The sequence below is a fragment of the Cynara cardunculus genome (assembly GCF_001531365.2).
Source record: "Cynara cardunculus var. scolymus isolate 2C chromosome LG 1, CcrdV1, whole genome shotgun sequence".
Taxonomy (NCBI): domain Eukaryota; kingdom Viridiplantae; phylum Streptophyta; class Magnoliopsida; order Asterales; family Asteraceae; genus Cynara; species Cynara cardunculus.
The window spans coordinates 9037558-9057963 of NC_037528.1; the positions used below are offsets into that span (position 1 = coordinate 9037558).

The window sequence follows — 20406 nt, forward strand, 5'->3', positions numbered from 1 at the left end:
GTTGTATTGTTTGTACCCATCCAAAAATGGGAGGTAAAAGTAAAACACGATCACCTTTGGACCTGCTCAATCTCTACTACTCTTCGTTCTCCATATTATATATCAAGTGGTTTGACAATTAAGTATTTAGTGGTATATTGTTAAAAAAGTATATTGAAAATCTTCCGCTACAATTGATTAATAGTAGTATGTTAACACGTAACAATCTTGGAAAATAAAAGGTGTGACAAAACACCATTTTTTTTTTGTAAGGGTATCCGGGCCAAAGCCCGACTAATCCCCGGCAAATTTGGAGGCTAAACATGGCCCCACTTAAATGTCGCCAACACTCCCCTCCCAGGGCTCGAACTCAGGTTCATGACTATGCCATGCCCAAGCCTTTACCACTAGGCTGTAAGGTCTTTGACAACACCAATCTTATTGTAACATCATACATCAGCTAATGGATGGGGACAAAGATTGTCTTATAAAGGATTAAATATGTCCTTTATCATATGCGTTTCAAAAACCATAAGTTCAAGTGTGAACAAAACAGACAATATGTGTATATTTTACCCCCCTTGGATGTAAACTTTTCGGGTGCTTATTTTAAAAAACAAAAGTCCCTTTCATTCACACTAACAAGTACCCAACACTTGCACATTCATTTTACACATCACAACCACACAACACACCCAAAACCCCACCCCACACCTAAACAGACTCCGTAACTCTCCTAGACTTGATCACAACTTAATTATTCTTGTACCAAAACACACCTCCCTTCGCTTCATCTGCTTCCACAAACAGACACTCCTTTGCGTCTCTCCACATCGCTACATAAAATGGGGTTCCATCAAACTGATAATACTCCCCCAGCAAACCCTTCACCGCTTTCGTTGCCTCCATCGCATGATAATGAGGCATTGTCGAGAACAGATGGTGCACCACGTGCGTGTCTGTGATGTTATGGAACACCTTGTTCAGCACACCGTAGTCTCGGTCCACTGTTGCCAATGCTCCTCTCAGCCAGTCCCATTCTGACCCATCGTAGTGAGGCAATGAAGGGTGCGTATGTTGAAGGAATGTGATCAACACTAGGAATCCGTTCACGATCATCAGTGGGATCCCGTAGACGCAGATCACCCAACTCACGCCTTTTACTAGCGCAACACGATAAAGGATGAATGACATGGTGACAATTCCCACGTCAGAAAGCCAAATTTGGAGGCGTTCGCGATGGTTGTATATCGGGCTGTTAGGAGCGTAGTGGCAGGCGAAACGGTTGTAGGGTCTTCCAGACACGTTGAAAGACAAGTACAAGGGCCAGCCGAGAGTGAGAGTGGCGAACAGGCTGAGGATACGGCCTGGTGGGTTGTTCAAGTACTTTGAGTACCAAGGGAGTTTTGATCTGGGCTTTGGGACAAAGACTTCATCGCGCTCGAGTGATGCGGTGTTGGAGTGGTGGCGCCGATGACTGTATTTCCATGAGAAGTAGGGGACGAGTAAAAGGGAGTGGAGTATGAAGCCCACGCTGTCGTCAACCCATTGATAATCACTAAAGGCATGGTGGCCACATTCGTGGGCTACGACCCAAACTCCAGTGAGCACGCAACCTTGGACGATCCAGTAAGCCAGCCATGCGAGGGAGGAGAAAGGGGTTGGCAGATGGTGGAAGTAGGTGGTGGCAAGGTAGTAGAGGACAAAAGTTACAGCAAGGTCATAGACAACATAAGAGAAGGAACGGATAAGGGAACGCTGGAAACAGTGTGGAGGAATGGCTTTCTTGATGTCGCTTATTGTGAAAGGAGGTTTTACAGAAGGGACTCGCTCGAGAGGGTTCTTTTCTTTAGCTTTGGTCTCGGACACAGGCATACACCCTCCTCCTCCCATTTTGCTTTCAACCTGCAAAATGTTCGATATGGCTCAGTTCGTAGGTGGACGTCTAGTTTTTGGCTAAAGACGAATATGTTATGTAAGTCCTTCAAAGGTGAATATTATGTAATGCCACCATCACAAGATTTTTTAGCTGTACAACATAAATAGAAACGAAGGAAACGTTGGCCTTAAGATTCGAAAATTTATTGTTTAAATTACAATGATGTTAACTCATCGACCATCAAATATTTAGACAAGTTGGGGATAAATGAACATCAATCATGAAAAGTACCTATTGAAGGTACATTCAACACAATCGACATCGACAAAAAACATTTGATCTCAATCAAACATTCAATGAACTGAAAAGTGCTTATATCTTTAAGCAATTGCCATTTGTCAATGAGATATATCAGTACTTTTCTATAATATTAAGGAATTCGTCAAAGGAAATCTAGAAGTCCTTCCAAAGCAAAGTGATGCCTAATCGCCAAGAATGTAAATTAGATTTGCAACACAAACGTACGATTTATTATATCCTCAGACTTACGGAATTAAAAACACCAATCCGGCCGATCGAGAAGCCAATCGTCATCAATTATAAATATAAATTATTTTGTTTAGCATTTAACGAAAACGTACGGTAGATACCATAATCGAAACTTAATAACCTAATAACACAAATCCAAACAAGCAGCCGTAAATTATGAATTTTCATTTTTATATCTGAAGGAAACAAAATTACATGCAACACAGACAAATGCACAGATTTACAGAAAACAGAGTGAAATGAATAGAACTAAAAGCGCACAGGACCGTAATCCACAGATGTATTCATCAATCAACAATGCAGCTGAATCAACCTATAACTAAAAAAACGATAATCGTCGATTTTTAAAAGGAAATCATCGAACCATAATTCATATACATCGATCAGCTCAAAAGAAAAAAAAGGTTGAGAGAATGCACCTGAATCGATATCGCTACAGAGCCGTGGGGTTTTCACTCGAACCAACTCTCCCGGAAGCGCTTACTCTCTCAATCTCCTCTCTGCGAGCGAAGAAGTGCTTCTTCGTCTCCGTTCACAAAATGCGTATAGTTGCTGGTTTAAATAAAGGAAACTTTTCATAAGATACCCCTCATGTTTTATAAACTTGTCGAAGAAAACCTTGATAAAAAAAATTGGCCAAACAAGTACATATATTTCTGGAAAATTATTAAATTTAACCCTTTGCATAGAATTGGTTGGACATATCATATACTTTCCTAAGTGGTAAAAATGTATTCTCTCAATCTCAAGATTATGAAAGATTAGTGCTTAAACACTAATGTTATATTTGTCACGAAAAAAATACAAATTATAAAAATTGTCTTGTAAAGACTCTGGATATCGTCCATAAATTTTGGAAATTACGATGATTGTCATTGGGGTTTGCATTTCATTATGGTTTTTGTTACTGATCTCAATGTTTGTTAGTTGCTCTTGTTAATTGCTCTCACGTACTAGTCATGTGAGGGGCATATTGGTCTTTTTGCTTTACTATTGTCAAAAGTGTACGAGTCTTTGAAGCTATGTAGAAGTCACTAAACCATTTAAAAGAATAAACATTTCTCCTCAATCAAACCCTGTCCCAACCACTGTCATGTTCATTTTTTTCAGCAACTGCAACTCCCTCAGCTCCATCTTTAACCTCAATTTTCAACCTTGGAAACTTGAGATTCTGAAACTCAAAGCAACACCTAAGAGGCTAAGAGTGTGAGGAAAGAGNGGGGGGGGGGGGGGGGGGGGGGTAAAGAAAGGATCGCAGAGGGAGAAGAGATAGAAAGTCTCATAGTGTGAGAGATAGTATGGAGATCAGGGGGAGTTGCAGTCCTCAGAGTTAGGGGAAGGTAGCTTTAGTATTTATTTGTTTTAAATGCTTCAAAAACTTGTATATATTTTTCAAAGACTTGTATCTGAAAAAATTATGAAAGAAATTTGGTAATGACTAGAATACCCCTTACGTGAGGACACTTTACGGCACTGGATAACGAACGTTATGGTCATAGACGATTTCCATAGTAAATACAAAGTATAATGACAGTTCTTGTAATTTTCAAAAGTTGTGGACGAAACCCAAGGTTCTATGAAGCTCGGGGACAAATTTTTTAATTCAGTTAAAAAGAAATTTTGATATGTATTTAAAGGGAAAGTTAAAAAAAACCCAACAAATTTTTTCATTTTTAATGGTTTAGTTTATGCACTATTTTTTTTAATAAATAAAACATTAAATTTTCTCATTTTAAGTGATTAAGTCCCTAAACTATTTTTTAATGAAAAAATCATTAAATTTTTTCTTTTGAATGAAAAAATCATTAAACTTTCTCATTTTGATTATTTAAGTCCTTGAATGTTTTTTTAATATATAAACCATCGCACTTTTAAAATTTGGTTACCTACATTCTTTTAACAAAAAAAAAGTACATTAAAAAACCAGTAAAAGTTTGATGGTTTATTTATTTATTTTAAAAAATTCAGATGCTTAATCATCCAAAATATAAAATTTTAATAGTTTTTCCATTTAAAAAAAATAGTTCCAGAATTTATCATTGAAAATAAAATAGTTTAATAATTTTTTTCATTTAAAAAAAATAGTTTAAAAACTAAAGCATAAAAATTTCTTTGGTTTTTTTAGTACTTTTTCCTATATTTAAACCACAAACCATCTACCTATAAAAATCTTTAGATGACATGGTTTTGTAGATAATAATGAAAATAACCCTTTAGAATAGGTTATTTATAATTTTAACTCTAAAATTAAATTTTCTAATGAAATAGCAATCTGTTATCTTATTAACACTGTTAGGTGCGTACAAGGATCAATGTGCAGCTTCCTCCTTCACAATATAATATTATTCAATTTTCTCTTTTCCAATGTAACATTATTCAAAAAAAAAAATTAGATTTTTTTTTTGAAATTGAAAAAACTATTAAACTTTCCCAATATAACTTTTATAAATTGCACATTAGTCCATGTACGCACCTAATGGTGCTAACAGATTAACATATGGCTATTTCGTTAGAAAATCTAATTTTAGGATTAAAATTGTAAATAACTTATTCTAAAGGGTTATTTTCGTCAATATTCCCATGGTTTTGTCCGTTGCTATTTATGATTGTTACAGAGGAATTATTAATCATTATAAAATACTGCTAAAATTAATTTCAATTAGAATTTTTTTTATATAATTTATCAACAGATAAAGTGAGATTATTATATAGATTGTCAAACAAATATTATTAAATTATATACTCTATTCATTTTATGAAAGAACATTAAAATATATAATTTTAAAATAAGATTTTAATTAAATTCATAATTTTTAGAACATAAAATCATTTTTTTAATAGTTCAAAAGATTATATATCTAATTAAAATATCAACCTTATTCAGAATAAAAATAATAACTGAAAATTATGCTATATTAGATTTCAAAGATCAATTTTGGCCATGTGAATTATGAAATTATCTTAATTATATATACAAATATAAAAAAAATTAGATGTAATTGAAAAAACTGTAAATAGACAAATGACTAAAAATGTCACAAATGTATTAGTTGAGGGTTTTCTTTACAAGTTGTGAAAAATTTCAGGGGCTTTCTGAAACTTTCGTATACAAAAAACCAAGAAGAAAAGCCTGGGGTCCAGTGGCGGTAGGACCGGAGCTTAATTATTCAGCAGTGAAGCATGCATAGATCTCCACGCGTGTAGGTGATTCTCACACGTCACCACTGTGTCGAAGTCAATTGGCAACTAGTATTTATAAATGGACGGTTGAGGTGTTTTTACGTACAGAATAAAGGTATAAAACCGGAGGTGATGCCTTCCGAAACAGAAAGATCGCGTCCTTTACCGGTTGCAGGTTTATGTCCAAGAGGTAATGGGAAGGAAGCTGTATAAGGATGTCTTAATAACTTATCTGATTCAATTTAAACCGATTGATTCGATTATAATCGATCGATCGATCATAATTAGATATCCAATTGACTGGATCTAGAATTTTAATATCTGAATTGAATCGGTTGATTTTTGGATGACAGTTTATAATTCAATAAAAATGAAATCATCAAATTCAATGACCATCTAATTATCATCCAATTAATAACTATTAACGTTTTTTTTAGTGATTTTTAATAAATTATGAAAATATATAAATAATTGGATGAAACATTAATTAATAAGTTGAAAATTTTATCAATATTATGGATGCATCCAATCCGATCCGATGGATAACATACTAATATTTAATGGATGGAACCAATTCAATCTGATGGATAACATACTAATATCTAATAGATGAAACCAATCTGATCCAAACATCCGTTGGATTGAATTAGATCGGATAATAAAATCCGATGTCCGTCAATCGGATCAAATCCGCCTAAATTTATTGTATTTCAACTGATGAACAACCCTAAATAAAGGTTTTGTTCTAATAAAAATTTTATATGGTTTTTAAATGTAAATTTGGGAATTTCAAGTTTTGAGATTTTCTTAAAATTTAATGAGAGGGAGAGAGAAACTTTTTGGTTTATTTTCTATCCATGAGAATGAACTATTATTAAGATATAAGAATATAAAATATTTTAGTAATATAATTAATATCGTATTTTTTAATTAGAAAATATTTTTCGGAGATTTCATTTTTAATTCTTTATCTTAAAAAGTTACAGAGAATCTGTTGAATATGTTCTAAATTAATTGTAATATATTTACTGATAATAAAAATTATTTATAGAGTAAATTACAGGTTTGATCCATATAGTTTGTTTATTCCAAAATTGCTATTTTAATTTGCCGTTTTATTCGATTTTGTCTCCTAAACATCGATCTAATTTCAGTCGTTAAGTCCTTTCACTTAAGGCTTTGTTTAACAAACTAGTTGATAAGGTAACTGGTTGATGATAATGCAATTGACGAATTAACCACGTTTGCATAAAATAACTTATAAACTTGTTGAAAAATGCAAAAAAAAAAATGTTAAAAATTTAATCAATTTTAACATTTCATAATATATATAAAACAAATCATTAATAAAATGTTAAATGGTAAAAAAAAAAAATAAGAATATGATATGTTAATTAATTTTGTCTCCTAAACATCTATCAACTTTCCACCGTTAGGCGTTAAGTGTTCTCACTTAAGACTTCATTTGACAAAGTAGTTGATAAGTTAGTTAATGGATAATAAACTAACTAGAACTAATCATGTTTAGCAAAATTTAGCTGATAAACTAGTTGAAAAATGCAAAAAAAAAAAAAATTAAAAAATTAGTCAATTTTAATATTTTATGATACAAAAAAATCATTAACAACATGCTAGATGGTAAAAATAAAAATATAATATGTTGATTAATTTTGTCTCTTAAACATCTAGCTACTTTCAGCCATTATTTAAAGCTTTGTCCGACAAACTAATTGATAAATTACCTGATGAACTAATTATATTTGACAAAAATTAGCTAATAAACTAGTTGAAAATGCAAAAAAAAAAATGTTAACAAATTAGTCAATTTTAACATTTCAGAATATATAAAACAAATCATTAGAATAAGGTAGATGGATAATATGTTATTAATAAACATTTCATTTGACTTAATCGGATTTTTATAACTAAATACGAATATTTATAATAAATTATTAAAAGGTATTAAAATAATAATAAAATTAAATATCTTATTAAAATTTTTATCAAGATTTTATTTTTCGTAAAATATAATTTTATGTTTTTTTTATAAATTTGCTATATGTTCTTACATATTAAACGATAATAATATAAACATAATTGATAAGATTAATAACAATGAATATTAATGAATAACTTAGAATTAAAATTTAATTAATAATTAGAAATTGGTATTAATTAGTAATTAGTATTAATAATTAATATCAATTAATATTGTTTAATAGTTTGAAAGTAATACTAATTAATATTTATATTTGTTTATTATTATTAATTAATACTAATTACATGTATAATTGAAAATAAGTAATAAAAATCTTATGAAATTTATTAAAATATTATCTTGAATAGTGTTTAAATAAACTAGCTTATAAACTATTTTTAATTTTAGATAAACAGAACTTCTACAATAACCTTATAAAAATAAACTAACTTATGATTGTTATAATGTTCAAAACATCAATACAGCTATTTTACATTTAAAATGGGACATGACACTATCATGGTTTATTAATGTTTTCTAATTTATGATTTTGAGTAAGCTACAAAAACAGTCCCTTGAGATTTTTATCATTTTATGAAAGATCTGGTTTTTCCATAATTTTTTAAATTGCATGGAACGCCATCAAGGTTTTAATTTTGTTGCTGTTTTAGTCCATAGCCATTTGGGTCATTAAATGTTGCATTCTATGACCAAAATGCCCTTCACTTTACATTCTAGAAGAAAGCAGGGTCGCATAAGCCCTTTGTGTTGTCTCTATATAACATACTTTCTTAAGTTTTTACTAGAAGATTTAGAAAGGGTAAAATGACAAAAAATGCCACTCATTTTTAACGGATCAAACTTCACACTATTAAGACAAGGGACCATTCAGTTTATACTCACAACCAATGGCAAATAAGACGCAATAGATTCATGAAACGATTACAAATGAACAACAAAATGCATGCTTAGGAATAAACATGAAGTGGTTACAACTAGTATTGTAATTAATGTCGAGTTTTACCACTCTGGCCTAAAAGTTTTTAAGGCTATGCCCTAGCAACTGCTGCACGCATGCTAATATATCTAACATCTGTCTATATGTACATCCCAAAAGATTTTAACATTTACCTGAAATGAAACCAAAAACCACATCTTCTACCAATTTAAGCCCATCTTTGTTCTTTTTTCAATAGCATTTCTTGATGATCACCACCACAAGGATTCAACTTGATCCTATGAGGCATCAGCTCCAAACCTTCACCCACTAAACTCTTCATCAACTGCATTTTCCTCGGCATAATATGTTCGATTCAGTTATATCATTTTCATCTCTCCTCACATCAAGTACATAAGATCTATACTCGTATAAATAAATGAGATCCACAAAATGTAAATCTTAAATACCATGAACTAATATGACCCATTTGGTTTTGGAAAGTATGAGGATGTGATTCTTTCAACTAATAGTACAAGTTTAACAATTAAATGCATTCTAGAAGTAATGTCTGTACTATCCAGTCATTGAAGTCAAACCTAAAGATGAAGTGACAGTATGCCACTTTCCCCAGCATTATCGGGCTTTATAGGTAATTACATTACCATCAAGCTCCATACTTGGTTTTCATACATGGAATCCATCTTAATTGTCATAGCATCAGGCATCTAACCATTTATGGGAGTCAACAATTTGGTTTTGAAAAGTATGAGATGGGATTTATTTTAAATGCAAGGCTTTCCATTGATGATGCAAGATTAACTATTAGATGCAATCTAGAAGTAATGTTTGTACCTTCCAGTCATTGAAGTCAAACCTAAAGATGAAGTGACAATATGCCACTTCCCCCGACGTGATTGTGCAAGGAGCAGGAGCGTTCCTTGGTGCTGAATACGGAAATACAAACAGAGAAATTGTGAAAACAAGAAATGCGCATAGAAAAGAAAAGATGACAATCTAGTACTTCCATAAAATACATACACGCATGATGACAGCCTTTCTTATCCACCGATATCCTAACTCTCCCATCTTTCACCAGAAAGGAGAAAGCAAACAGATTCTCCACAGTTTGTGCAAATGAGAACCTATTTAGCATGAGGTACTCAACACGAACATTTGTGTTGCTTCTAAGAATATCAAACATCGTTGCAATAACCTTCTCAGTTTCTGTCTTCTCTTTAGAGATGGTACCCTCAAGCTGTGAAAAAGGAAACTAATATTAACACTTGCAAATAATTAACATTGAATAATTTCTTATCATTTAACAAAGCTAAACAATTTTTTTGAAAAGAACATAACATTAATTAACATGCATAAGAATCAGCAAGAATTGGACATATTGTCCCCATGAGGTAATGACAAACATCACATACTTCTTCCGGTTTCACCTTCTCTTCCTTCACAGATCTCCTTCGGCGTTTTCGCATGACTAGTGGTTTAGTTTCATACCTCATGGGTCCAAGCCTTCATGGAGAATCATAAATGATAAAAAAAAATAGAATGAACTGAAACTATTAGTATACTGAAATAGATCACCAACACATTAAGCTGATGTTAGGTTCAAGAACTCACATGGTGCAGGAACCGTTAGAAACCATGAACATTGGAGAAACATGCAAACCAATATCTTTCCAGAGAATCTGGACAGTTTCTGTGATCCCTATCATCCCTTTCTGACCATATTCAGTTATCAAACTCGAGACAAATACAGATGAAGTTACACTTCCGGTGCTTTGCACCCTAATGGAAGCCACCAAGGTGTTAGCCAGGTCACGTAGAGCCTCTGCATCAGATACTTGCTCTCTTGGTTTCTTAACTACAGAAGCCAAATAGTTATAACAGAACTTGCAAACTATAAACACTCCTACCATACTATATCTTCAATGTAACAAGGCACCAAGATAATAAAAAATACCAATTCTTGGAAGTAAAGCAACCAATCAAGAAAATTCAAACTAAAAACAAACATTCAAACACTGCTTTGATCATTGCAATCAAAACATTGTACTCCATAATTAAAATATGGACGTAGTTACAAAATGCTGCCCATGAACGGATGAACCCCATTTCACAAGCTCCTTACCTTTGCAAGGTTAGCAAAGAGATTGCCTTCATGAATTAATTTTAGAGTTCGGATAAGTCCATTCAAAATCAGTAATTGTAATTGTAACATATTTAGGAATCATGGAGTACCAAAATAAAGAGTTCTCGTTTTTTCATTTTTCAAACTAGCGTATTTGGTTTTCTATTGCAAACAAACTATTACACTGCTAATAAAATAAAGCAAAAGCAAAATTTATCCAACACTGAAAACTACATTGTGTTTTGGCATTTTGTATGTTTGATCCAAAAACCAATCACAAGTGGAATAACAAGTCACAGATTCCAAGAAAATAGTTTGACCAAATTTACAGTGTTCAAGTATAACCAAAGGGGCTTTGGCGTAGCTGTATTAAGAGACTGTTGAAGGGTTCAAACCTCACCAAATGTGAGAGATGTGTCCCTGAGTTCATTTGTCATATATAGTAAGTATTTATATACTTAGAAAAAAGTATATGTAGGACAAACCAAACAAACTGTAACTTGCTCGAAAAAGATGAAAGTGGCAGGACATCTTCCATTAAATAATTAAATACAAATAATACCGGTAATCATACAAAATTTATGATCAAGGAAGTTATAAAGCACGAAACAACAGAGCGGTGAGTATTACCCAGATGATGCATTTCGTTGACCTCATCGATGATGGATTGGAATTTCTTGGAAGTAGGAGCTGCTATCTCATATCTTTTGTCTAACAAATGATATCCAGAATCAAAGTAACTCATCAATAAACGTAATCAACAAATATTGTAGATATTTTGAAAATAAACAATGACAAGTACCACGAATGAGATTCTGAATCGTTAGATAACCGGAACGAAGAAATCTGCGCTCGGTATAGGCCTGATCATCCGTCTGATCGGTAACAATACCATCAAAATCCTTCCTTTTATTCTGTGGCTTCTTCCGATCACCAGTTTTGTACATCGTTTACTTGGAGAATCTTCGGTTTGAACTTGGAAGTGAAATAAACCCTAATGACTTCGTCGGTACGTTTTCCCTATTCTTACGTGTCATTTCCCGCGTGTTCTCTCTGCGGAAAACAAAAATGGAATTTGAATTAAAAAAATATTTTGAATTAAAACTTCATAAAAGAAATGTATCAATAATAATGACGTGGAATTGAAAATATTTTCCCCAATGTCCTAAAAGAAGATGAAATATCAATTTTTAAATAATCATTTATATGATACTAGAACAAACATTATTATTTATTTATAGCATCTTCAACAATTATATCAAATGGAAAAAATAAGATTTAGCAATTCTTTTGCTCTAACAATTACGTTACCTTATCTATACTATATTATAAAGCATTTGACAAAAACTCTTAAAAAATAATTTTTTATACATAAAGTATTGTATATTGATGCATATTACTTAAAATTCAAGATTACAAGTAAATTATGCATAAGTACTACTTATTAAAACTCCATGTTTGAATTCGTGTAACTAAATATGGATAAACATAATCAAATAAAGAATAAACATCTCATTTTAAAATATAAAAAAATCTAAAATATAATTAGGATAATTATCGAGTTTTAACAAAATAATTAACTATTATCTTTATAAGAAAATTATATTACTAAACCAAATATAAATTACTTCGTTATTGAACTTAAATTAAATTATAATTAAAAATCTTGAATTAAAAAAAATGAACAATTTTAAATAGTTAATTTGATACTAATATCGATATAATTTTGTCAATTTTTTATGATATCTTTAAATTTATATTTTATTCAAAAATAAAAACATCATCGTTTTTTCAAAATCACATAAGACCATATTATAACATCCATTAAGATAAAAAAAAATGAAATATCAAACTCAAGATGTATCTCGCTGCATTGCACGAGTATCCTTCTAGTATATTAAAATAAAGAAAAGAAGAGAGAAGGTAAAAATCTATATTTTGTAAGAAATATCTCAAACTCCATGTTGAAGAGGGTTAAATAATATTTAATTTTTTCTCATCAACACGGGATATTGAAATTAAATGTATACGAAAGAGAAAAATAATAATTTTATTAAACGTATTAAAATTTTTAATAATATAATTAAGAGTTTTTCACCCAAATGATCATTTCGCTCATCCAAATTGGTCATTTAAACCATTTTTCTCTTGGCTTTCTGTATAAGATACTCGTATAAGCTTATTGAACAAGTCACATTCTATATCATTAAGCCACTAACAAACAATTTTGTATCTATGATCGAATAAGCTACAAGTCTCGTTAAATTGTTAACAAACAAGCCTTTATTCTACTAAATTATCTTTACACATAAATTTCAGTTAACAATCTCAAGAAATTACGGTCTTTTAATTTGTTCCATCTAAGATCGAAAATTGACCCACGTTACATGTTTGATAAAAATAGCAAAGCAAATTTTGTTCCATTACTTTTGGTATGAATTTCATATTCATTGTATTCCCATTTAGCAAACAACAGAACATCAGTGAAACAATGATTCAAACATTGCCAAATCAAACCCCTCCCTCCAAAAAAAAAAACTTTAGCATTTACGATAGATAACACTCAACACATCTTTCTAAATCTTTGCTGACCCAAAAAACTATAACAGGTAAAACAATTAACAAAATATTTGTTTACCCGCTTTATTACTGTTGAATCGTTTTTTCAGACGATAATTAAGCATTACAAGTAGATACAGGATCTAACATGAGTCATAAATTTATATAAAAACATGTTTGAAAAGTAACATAGCTTTGCCCAGCTAGATTGAGCTGTGGGTGTTTGTACTTTTGGCATCTTTTAGTTAGTGAAATCAAAGATTTTAAATAGACAAGAGGGTAATTGGCCATTATCATGTGTTGAAATCACATGATCACACATGTTATTTATTATTCTATCAAGATTTGTGTTCCATTTAGAAAGAAAAATGAGTATGAGTCAAATCTGGTTCACATGATAACCTCCTGAAACTTTCCAACTTGTTAAACAACAATCAAGGACATGACTCACTCACTTCAGATTACTCATACCAAACCTCTATCTCATAAAGGGGTTATTTACCAAACACTTACTTGGTAAGCGGTTATCAATAAAATTCGACACTATCATTTGCTTATCGGGTAAGTTTTCAGTCAACAAAAACGACATCTTATACAACAATTTACCCGGTAAGCACTAATCCTAGTAAAAATCATCGCTCTCACTTATTGTTAATAATATGATGCAAATGCAAAAAGACGTACAAAACCTTTGACAAACTTCAAAGTGGTATATTTCCTTAAAATGTTATATTTTCATTTTATTTTATTTTCATATTATAATAATAAAAAGCCAAATTTACACATGCATTTGTCAGACTTGAGCACAAGCTGAATCCAAACCCCATATTTTCCTATCCTTCTTAAGAAGAGATATTCCATGTGAAGTCTTAACTTCCATCTTATTTTCACCATTATCAGACACCCATAACACAGAAGTTAATTAACCATGAGTTGCAAACCATTAATGTTCTTCCTCTTCTTCTTCATCTTCTTTCATCATCTGTTTTCGATATCGTTCACCTACGAAAGACAGATTCTTCCCACAGAAAGATTTCGACCAAGAAGATCGATGATCATGGCAGCTTCATCTTTCACCTCGCTTTCTACAGATCCGTCCAAGCGTAAAGGTGCAGCCATGAACGAACCACAGACATCGGTTGAAGATAGTTTGAGAAGGCGGCCACCTAGCGCATCGAACCCGTCACATAACTAGTCGTATATATATCTTCGTAGATCTTTAATAGTAATTTCTGTATAAATCGATCAAGAAAGAAAGAGAATCCCAAAATATTTTTTGAGTTAGTATCTCTTTTCGCAATTCTTGACAGTACTTTGTGTAGAGATCAAGAAGAATGATGATCAGAATCATGTAGTCTCTTCTTCCTTTTTGGTACTTCACGATTTTCTTTTGCTTTTAGCTCTTCGAAGAACCTGGGAATCACAGCCATGGTGATTCGATCAGCAATATCCAGGTAAGGGTTCGAACTCAAGTGCAAACAGTTGGGACGAACCCAATTGGATGATTTTAGATTTTTTTCCCCCTTTGATAGGGAGGGGATATTATATAACTTCATTGTAGAAACTTATGATTTTAACTCATTTCTTATTTGATTCACAAGTGAATGTGATTTAGCTATTGATATGATGAATTCAAAATCTTCGATTTGGATAAAAAAAGTTGATTACTTGTTGCAACATCTCAAAGCCGAAAGCAATTGATTGGTCCAATAACTTCAAATCCAACTTAAAACTATGGTGGAAGTTATTGGTAGCCTATAAGGCTACAACCATTGTTCTAAAATAACTTGTTATGACTCCGTTACAACACATTACTTTGTAAGACTTAATTAAATAGACATAAAAAAGAAGCTTCACCACTAAAAGCCTAACTAGGTAATTACTTATAATCATTCTCATACACGAAGAGCCAGACACGAATTCTTTGAAAATTGAAGAAAGTAATGAGTTGAGATTGAAGATATTTAAACATGGTTTTGTATCATTGATATCATTTTTTATTAGCTCTGTACATTTGGTATCAATTATTCCTCTTTATTTTTTTAGTTTTATTGCTTTATATGAATTTAATTTGTTTTATATTATTATTCAAAACACTACATAACACAAGTGTGTGTATTTGTGTATTGCCGCCTTAGGTCATGCCTTAAAAAACATCATGGCTTCGCTATAACTCGTAAGGCTTGAGGCTTGAACTCACTGTTGCGCCACGTCTTACGTCATTTAGAACCTTGCCTACAACTTAAGACTTACAAGGAGCTCACAAATCAGCATTATGGGACAAGTTGTTACAAACTTTCCCACTTAAACTCTTGATGTCCTCGTCAGATCTGCTAAGAATCTTACTTCTTGTAATCGGCGATGTGGGATACGCTTAAAATATTATAAACGACCCCCCCCCCCCGAGGACTCATCATACCCGATGAGGTTTGCCCCACATCATGATGGTACAAGGATCAGCTTTGATGCCATTTGTAAGACCCCAAAGCCTAAAGCAACATACTGACCCAATAACTTCAAATCCAACTTAAAACCACGGCGGAAACTATTAGTAGCCTACAACGTAAGGCTTATAAGGAGCTCACAAATCTTCATATGGGACAAGTTATTACACTGGCAACCAAAGAAATTGTCTCCAAAGGGAGAACATTTGGCCCACTCAACGACTAAGGCTAGCTGGGGGAGGGGGTGTCCGAGATTGAACCCAGACATGTCTTGTATTTGGACAAAGTTCCCCTTGAGATATATTGGTTTTTTATTTTTGTTTCTAAATCCACAATTTTCGTTCATTTTAGATTTTTTTCCCTTGATAGATGGGTAATTTTAAATGAGATGAAAGATAACGTGAGAAGCGTAAAAGGGGATCTGGACCTTGATCACCCTTAATCTTAAACCTACTCACGAATCGCGCTTGATACAAAGATTGATCCAGTACATCTCGATGCATCTCATCTTAATGTGCATCCAAAAGTGGAAACCCCTTCTTACGTTTCTCACATTAACTTTCATTCTCACTATAATCCAACTCTTTTAAATGGAATTTTGATTTTTAAGTCATCTTATGGGTTTTTAACGTGTTTTTCCTCTCATTCTTGTCGGTACCGTTGATGTGTCAATAGATAGTACACGAATATGTCGTTAAACCTTTTATGCACTTATACAATGTATGTATCGGTTAGGTGTTTGGTACGTGAACTAGACATGAGATGGACACTTAAAATGTGTTTTCTGTGTGTTTCTTTGCATTATAATATTTTATTGCGACTGAAATGGGAAAGATGGATGTTTTTTTCTAATTTCAAAGTTGTAATAAATAATATTTTATTTTTGTGTTCCCATGCTGCAGATCTGCCCTGGTATCTATTATTTAAGCAATGGTTCCTTGTCTCCTACTCCTGAATTCAATAATTCATCTCATTCAAATATCAAAAGGGAATGTTTTTCTTTTTCACAAACAGTGGTTTGATATTGAAATATATGGACCAAAATTTATAACAAACTTGTTTAATTACAAATAATTTAATATGCATCAGACTAAAATATTCATTGAAAATATAAAAAATAAATCTTGATACAGGTATGGATGCATTTTTTTAAATGTTGTAATTTATCGTTAAAAAACGATTAAATTAAAAGTTTATTGTATAATAAAAATGGTCACATTTGAAAATTGTCCGTTAATAAATAAAAAGTCAAATTTTTATTACATCAAAAATCTAATCGGGTTATGTGTTTAAAATTAATTAACAAATAAATCTTCGCAGATGGATAATTTTTTTTTGTCCAAAATTACACATCGTTTTGTCTAATTATCCATCCAATAAATTAAAACATATTATATTTTTATTCTAAATCTATTTTATTTAAGTTCATATTCTCTATTTGATTATTGTATTCATGTGACTGATATAAAAAAAACAAACAAGAGATTTTTATCTTATATTGATACACTTCTACAAAGGAAGCTTGAAAAACTCAACCACAACTTCCTTCTTCTCCATTTTCTCTTCTACTTCATGTTTATATTTATACGTTTTAACTTAATTTTGGATTCTAGCAATTATTTAAATTCATGAAGTTAATTTTGTTTATCGACGTAATATATCTTCAAACGAATGATCGTGTGAGAATACGAGTTAAGGTTAGAAGTGTATGAATAAATTTAGACTTTTATCACTTTTAATCTCAAACCAATCCATGAATTACGTCTTAGAGGGAATTGATCCGTTGTATCTCATTGTATTTAATCTAGTGTTTCTCTTCAATTATGATGATCTAATGATGGAGATCCCTCTTTACCTTTCTTACCATAACTTTCATTCTCACTAAGATCCTACCATATATTTTGACATGATTAATATTTGGAATAATAATTAAGGTAGTTTATTATTTTGTGGGTTTTGATTATTTTTAGCAAAAGACTGACTATCGACAAGCCGACCCGACCCTATATAGAACTCGTCCCCTGTGAACCACATGTGAAGAGATTTTTTAGAGCTGGCTTCAGGAGAAGACCTACTCATAGAGTAGTGCACCCGCTCAATCATCCCGTCGTAATGGAAAATTTTCACCGATTGTAATTGTGCATCCGCACCCGCTTAATTTTGAAGGGTGCTCTTATAAGTTTTTAAAACATGACTTAAAATAGGAGAGTGAGGTTGTTGAAATGGTTGGTGTGTTACTTGCCTTCCTTAAGGTCATGAGTTCAATTTTTTTTTTTTTTTGACAACAATTTCTAGTTTTTTATATTTAAAAAATAGGCAAACAAATATACAACAAAAGAACTGATCTCAAGACCTCAATTATAAAATAACAAAGTATTACCAATCAACTATAACTATTTTTCATTTATAATTGTCTCAACCTTACTTTTATTTATTTTTTTAGTATTTTTCTTCCTATTTACCCATTAATCTTAAAATTGTTTTTTGTCTTGTTCTAATGACAATACATGTTTATCCGAAGTAACTTGAAAATAAAATAAAATTAATTATATCTAACAATTCATACTTTGTATGAGGTTTTTTTTAATGATATTTAAAAACTGGTTATTATTCCATGATTCATGATGTCATGAAACAAATTTATGTAAGAAATTTATAAAATCATATTTTGTTGTTGCATGTATTGACCGTTGCAAAATCAACTAAAAAAATCCCCATAAAGGTGGAATTCGGTCGAGAACATACCGAGTGTAAAACATAGTGTTGCGTCTTGCTAAAAAAAAAGTCAATTTCATTTATAAAAATGTATTGTATCAACTTGACACAATTAAATTTTCCTCGAGTCAAACCGTGTTGACTTTTCCCTGGGTTAAACAGCGACTTTATTTACATTTGATTGACCTTAAAGGTGCACCAACTCATAAAAAATTTCTGGATCCACCACTGACTAACTTAACAGTCTAGCAAAAAGGTTCAAACCCATCTTTCATAAGATTTAAACTTAATTTTGTTGTGTATTTGAAAATTTTGCTCTGTATCCTTGCAACTTAGGGGGTATTTGGCAGTTGCTGAATGATTTTGTGCAAAATGATTAAGTGATTAGAATGATTAAGAGGCTCTCATGATATAGTGGAAAATGAAACATAATTGTTTGATAATTGTTTATAATGAAGAAGACGCTGAATGGTCAAAGGAGATCCATGATACAAAATCATTAAGAGAGTTTTAGAACTACTAAGAGACATAAATTTTTTGTCAAACAAGATTCTCCTCTTAACAATTTAGAGACCGTCTCTTAATTAAATTATTAAGAGATAAACAAATAATCTCTTAGCTATGCATCTGAAGATAAATGTTTTATTCTTATTGGTTTATAGTTTGGATTTATTAATTATAATTTTTGTGAGTGGTTATCACTTATTTGCAGCAAATAGAATTTATAAATAAAAAATATCCGTCCTAAATAGTCAATTAAATAATGTATATACAAAGATGACACAAACAATGTAACTAAAATCCAAACTAGAAAAAGGATCAAACGGACCCATGACTACGAGACAGTCCAACGACAAATGAATCATGACTGGAATTTGGATTTAGTTTTACTAAGAAGACACGAACAAGTGTGTTTCTGAGTGAAAATAGTGAAATTTCAGCTTTATACATTATTTATTTCTATTACAATATGTCTTCAAATTGATTACTGATTGTTGACGGTTTTTTACTGGTAAGAAACGCTTACTCGATAAGATGTAAGGTTGTTTATTATACATTATGACTCATAATTGACGTTGATTGATATGTTAAACCTTTAAGAAATTGAATAATTTTTTTTTTGAATGGAAAATCTAAACTTTGTTATTTTTAATGATTAAGATTTTGAACTATTTTTTTGAATTAAAAATCACTAAACTTTCTTATTTTAATTGATCAAGTCCCTGAACATTTACTTAATAAACAAATGATCACACTTTTAAAAATTGGTTATCTACATCCCTTTAACACAAAAAAAAAAATGTTATATTAACTGAGTAATGAAAAGTTTGAAGGTCTATTTATTTGAAAAAAAATTAAGGTCTTAATCATTCAAAATGTGAGTTTAATGATTTTTTTCATTCAAAAAAAAAATTCAGTCACTTAATTATTCAAAATAAATAAATTTAATGGTCTTTTCATTCAAAAAAATAATTTATGGACTAAATTATTCAAAATAAGAAAATTTATTGAGTTTTTTTTTTACCTTTCTCTATAATTAAAACAAATCTCTAATAATATAAAATGTTAATCATGTTTATTTAGTGACTTCTTTTTTGTATGCATGCTTTGTTACTTTTAAAAAATATAAATCGATTATTTGAGTCATAAATAAGGGAAAAGTCTAAAAAAACTCAATCGATTTTAGTGTTTAGAATAATTAAGTCACTGGATAATTTTTTTGATCAAATAAATTATTGGACATTCCAAAACATGTTAAGTAACTCATGAACTTTCTAAAATCTGTTAGATACATCCTTATGACCTATATAACTGGTTAATGTAATAGAATAATGAAAAAAATCCGAAAAATTCCCAATGAATATTCATATTTTGAACGATTAAGTTCTTAAACATTTTTTGAATTAAAAATATTTAGATCTATAAAATCAAACAAATATAATAAAAAAATACTTACATTTACAAAAAAAAAAATTTACATTTAAAAAATATTTTTGATAAAATTTGTTTTAATTAAAATTAATATTTTGTTAGTGATTTTTC

At 31.0% G+C, this 20406-nt stretch overlaps 2 protein-coding genes across 2 annotated transcripts; both read right to left on the bottom strand.

The window, feature by feature from the left end:
- Positions 1-560: 560 nt before the first annotated feature.
- LOC112513526 (acyl-lipid (9+3)-(E)-desaturase-like) lies at positions 561-2937 on the bottom strand. Its single transcript, XM_025119818.1, has 2 exons — positions 2827-2937; positions 561-1884 (listed from the first exon to the last, which is right to left on the bottom strand). Exon 2 carries the CDS (start codon positions 1870-1872, stop codon positions 733-735), a length of 1140 nt encoding a protein of 379 aa, XP_024975586.1. The 5' UTR covers positions 1873-1884; positions 2827-2937; the 3' UTR covers positions 561-732.
- Positions 2938-8475: 5538 nt separating this feature from the next.
- On the bottom strand, positions 8476-11641 carry LOC112527719 (non-structural maintenance of chromosomes element 4 homolog A-like). The gene is made up of 7 exons (XM_025138500.1): positions 11448-11641; positions 11276-11356; positions 10135-10378; positions 9936-10026; positions 9544-9760; positions 9358-9449; positions 8476-8848 (listed from the first exon to the last, which is right to left on the bottom strand). Exons 1-7 carry the CDS (start codon positions 11590-11592, stop codon positions 8732-8734), a joined length of 987 nt encoding a protein of 328 aa, XP_024994268.1. The 5' UTR covers positions 11593-11641; the 3' UTR covers positions 8476-8731.
- Positions 11642-20406: the final 8765 nt, after the last annotated feature.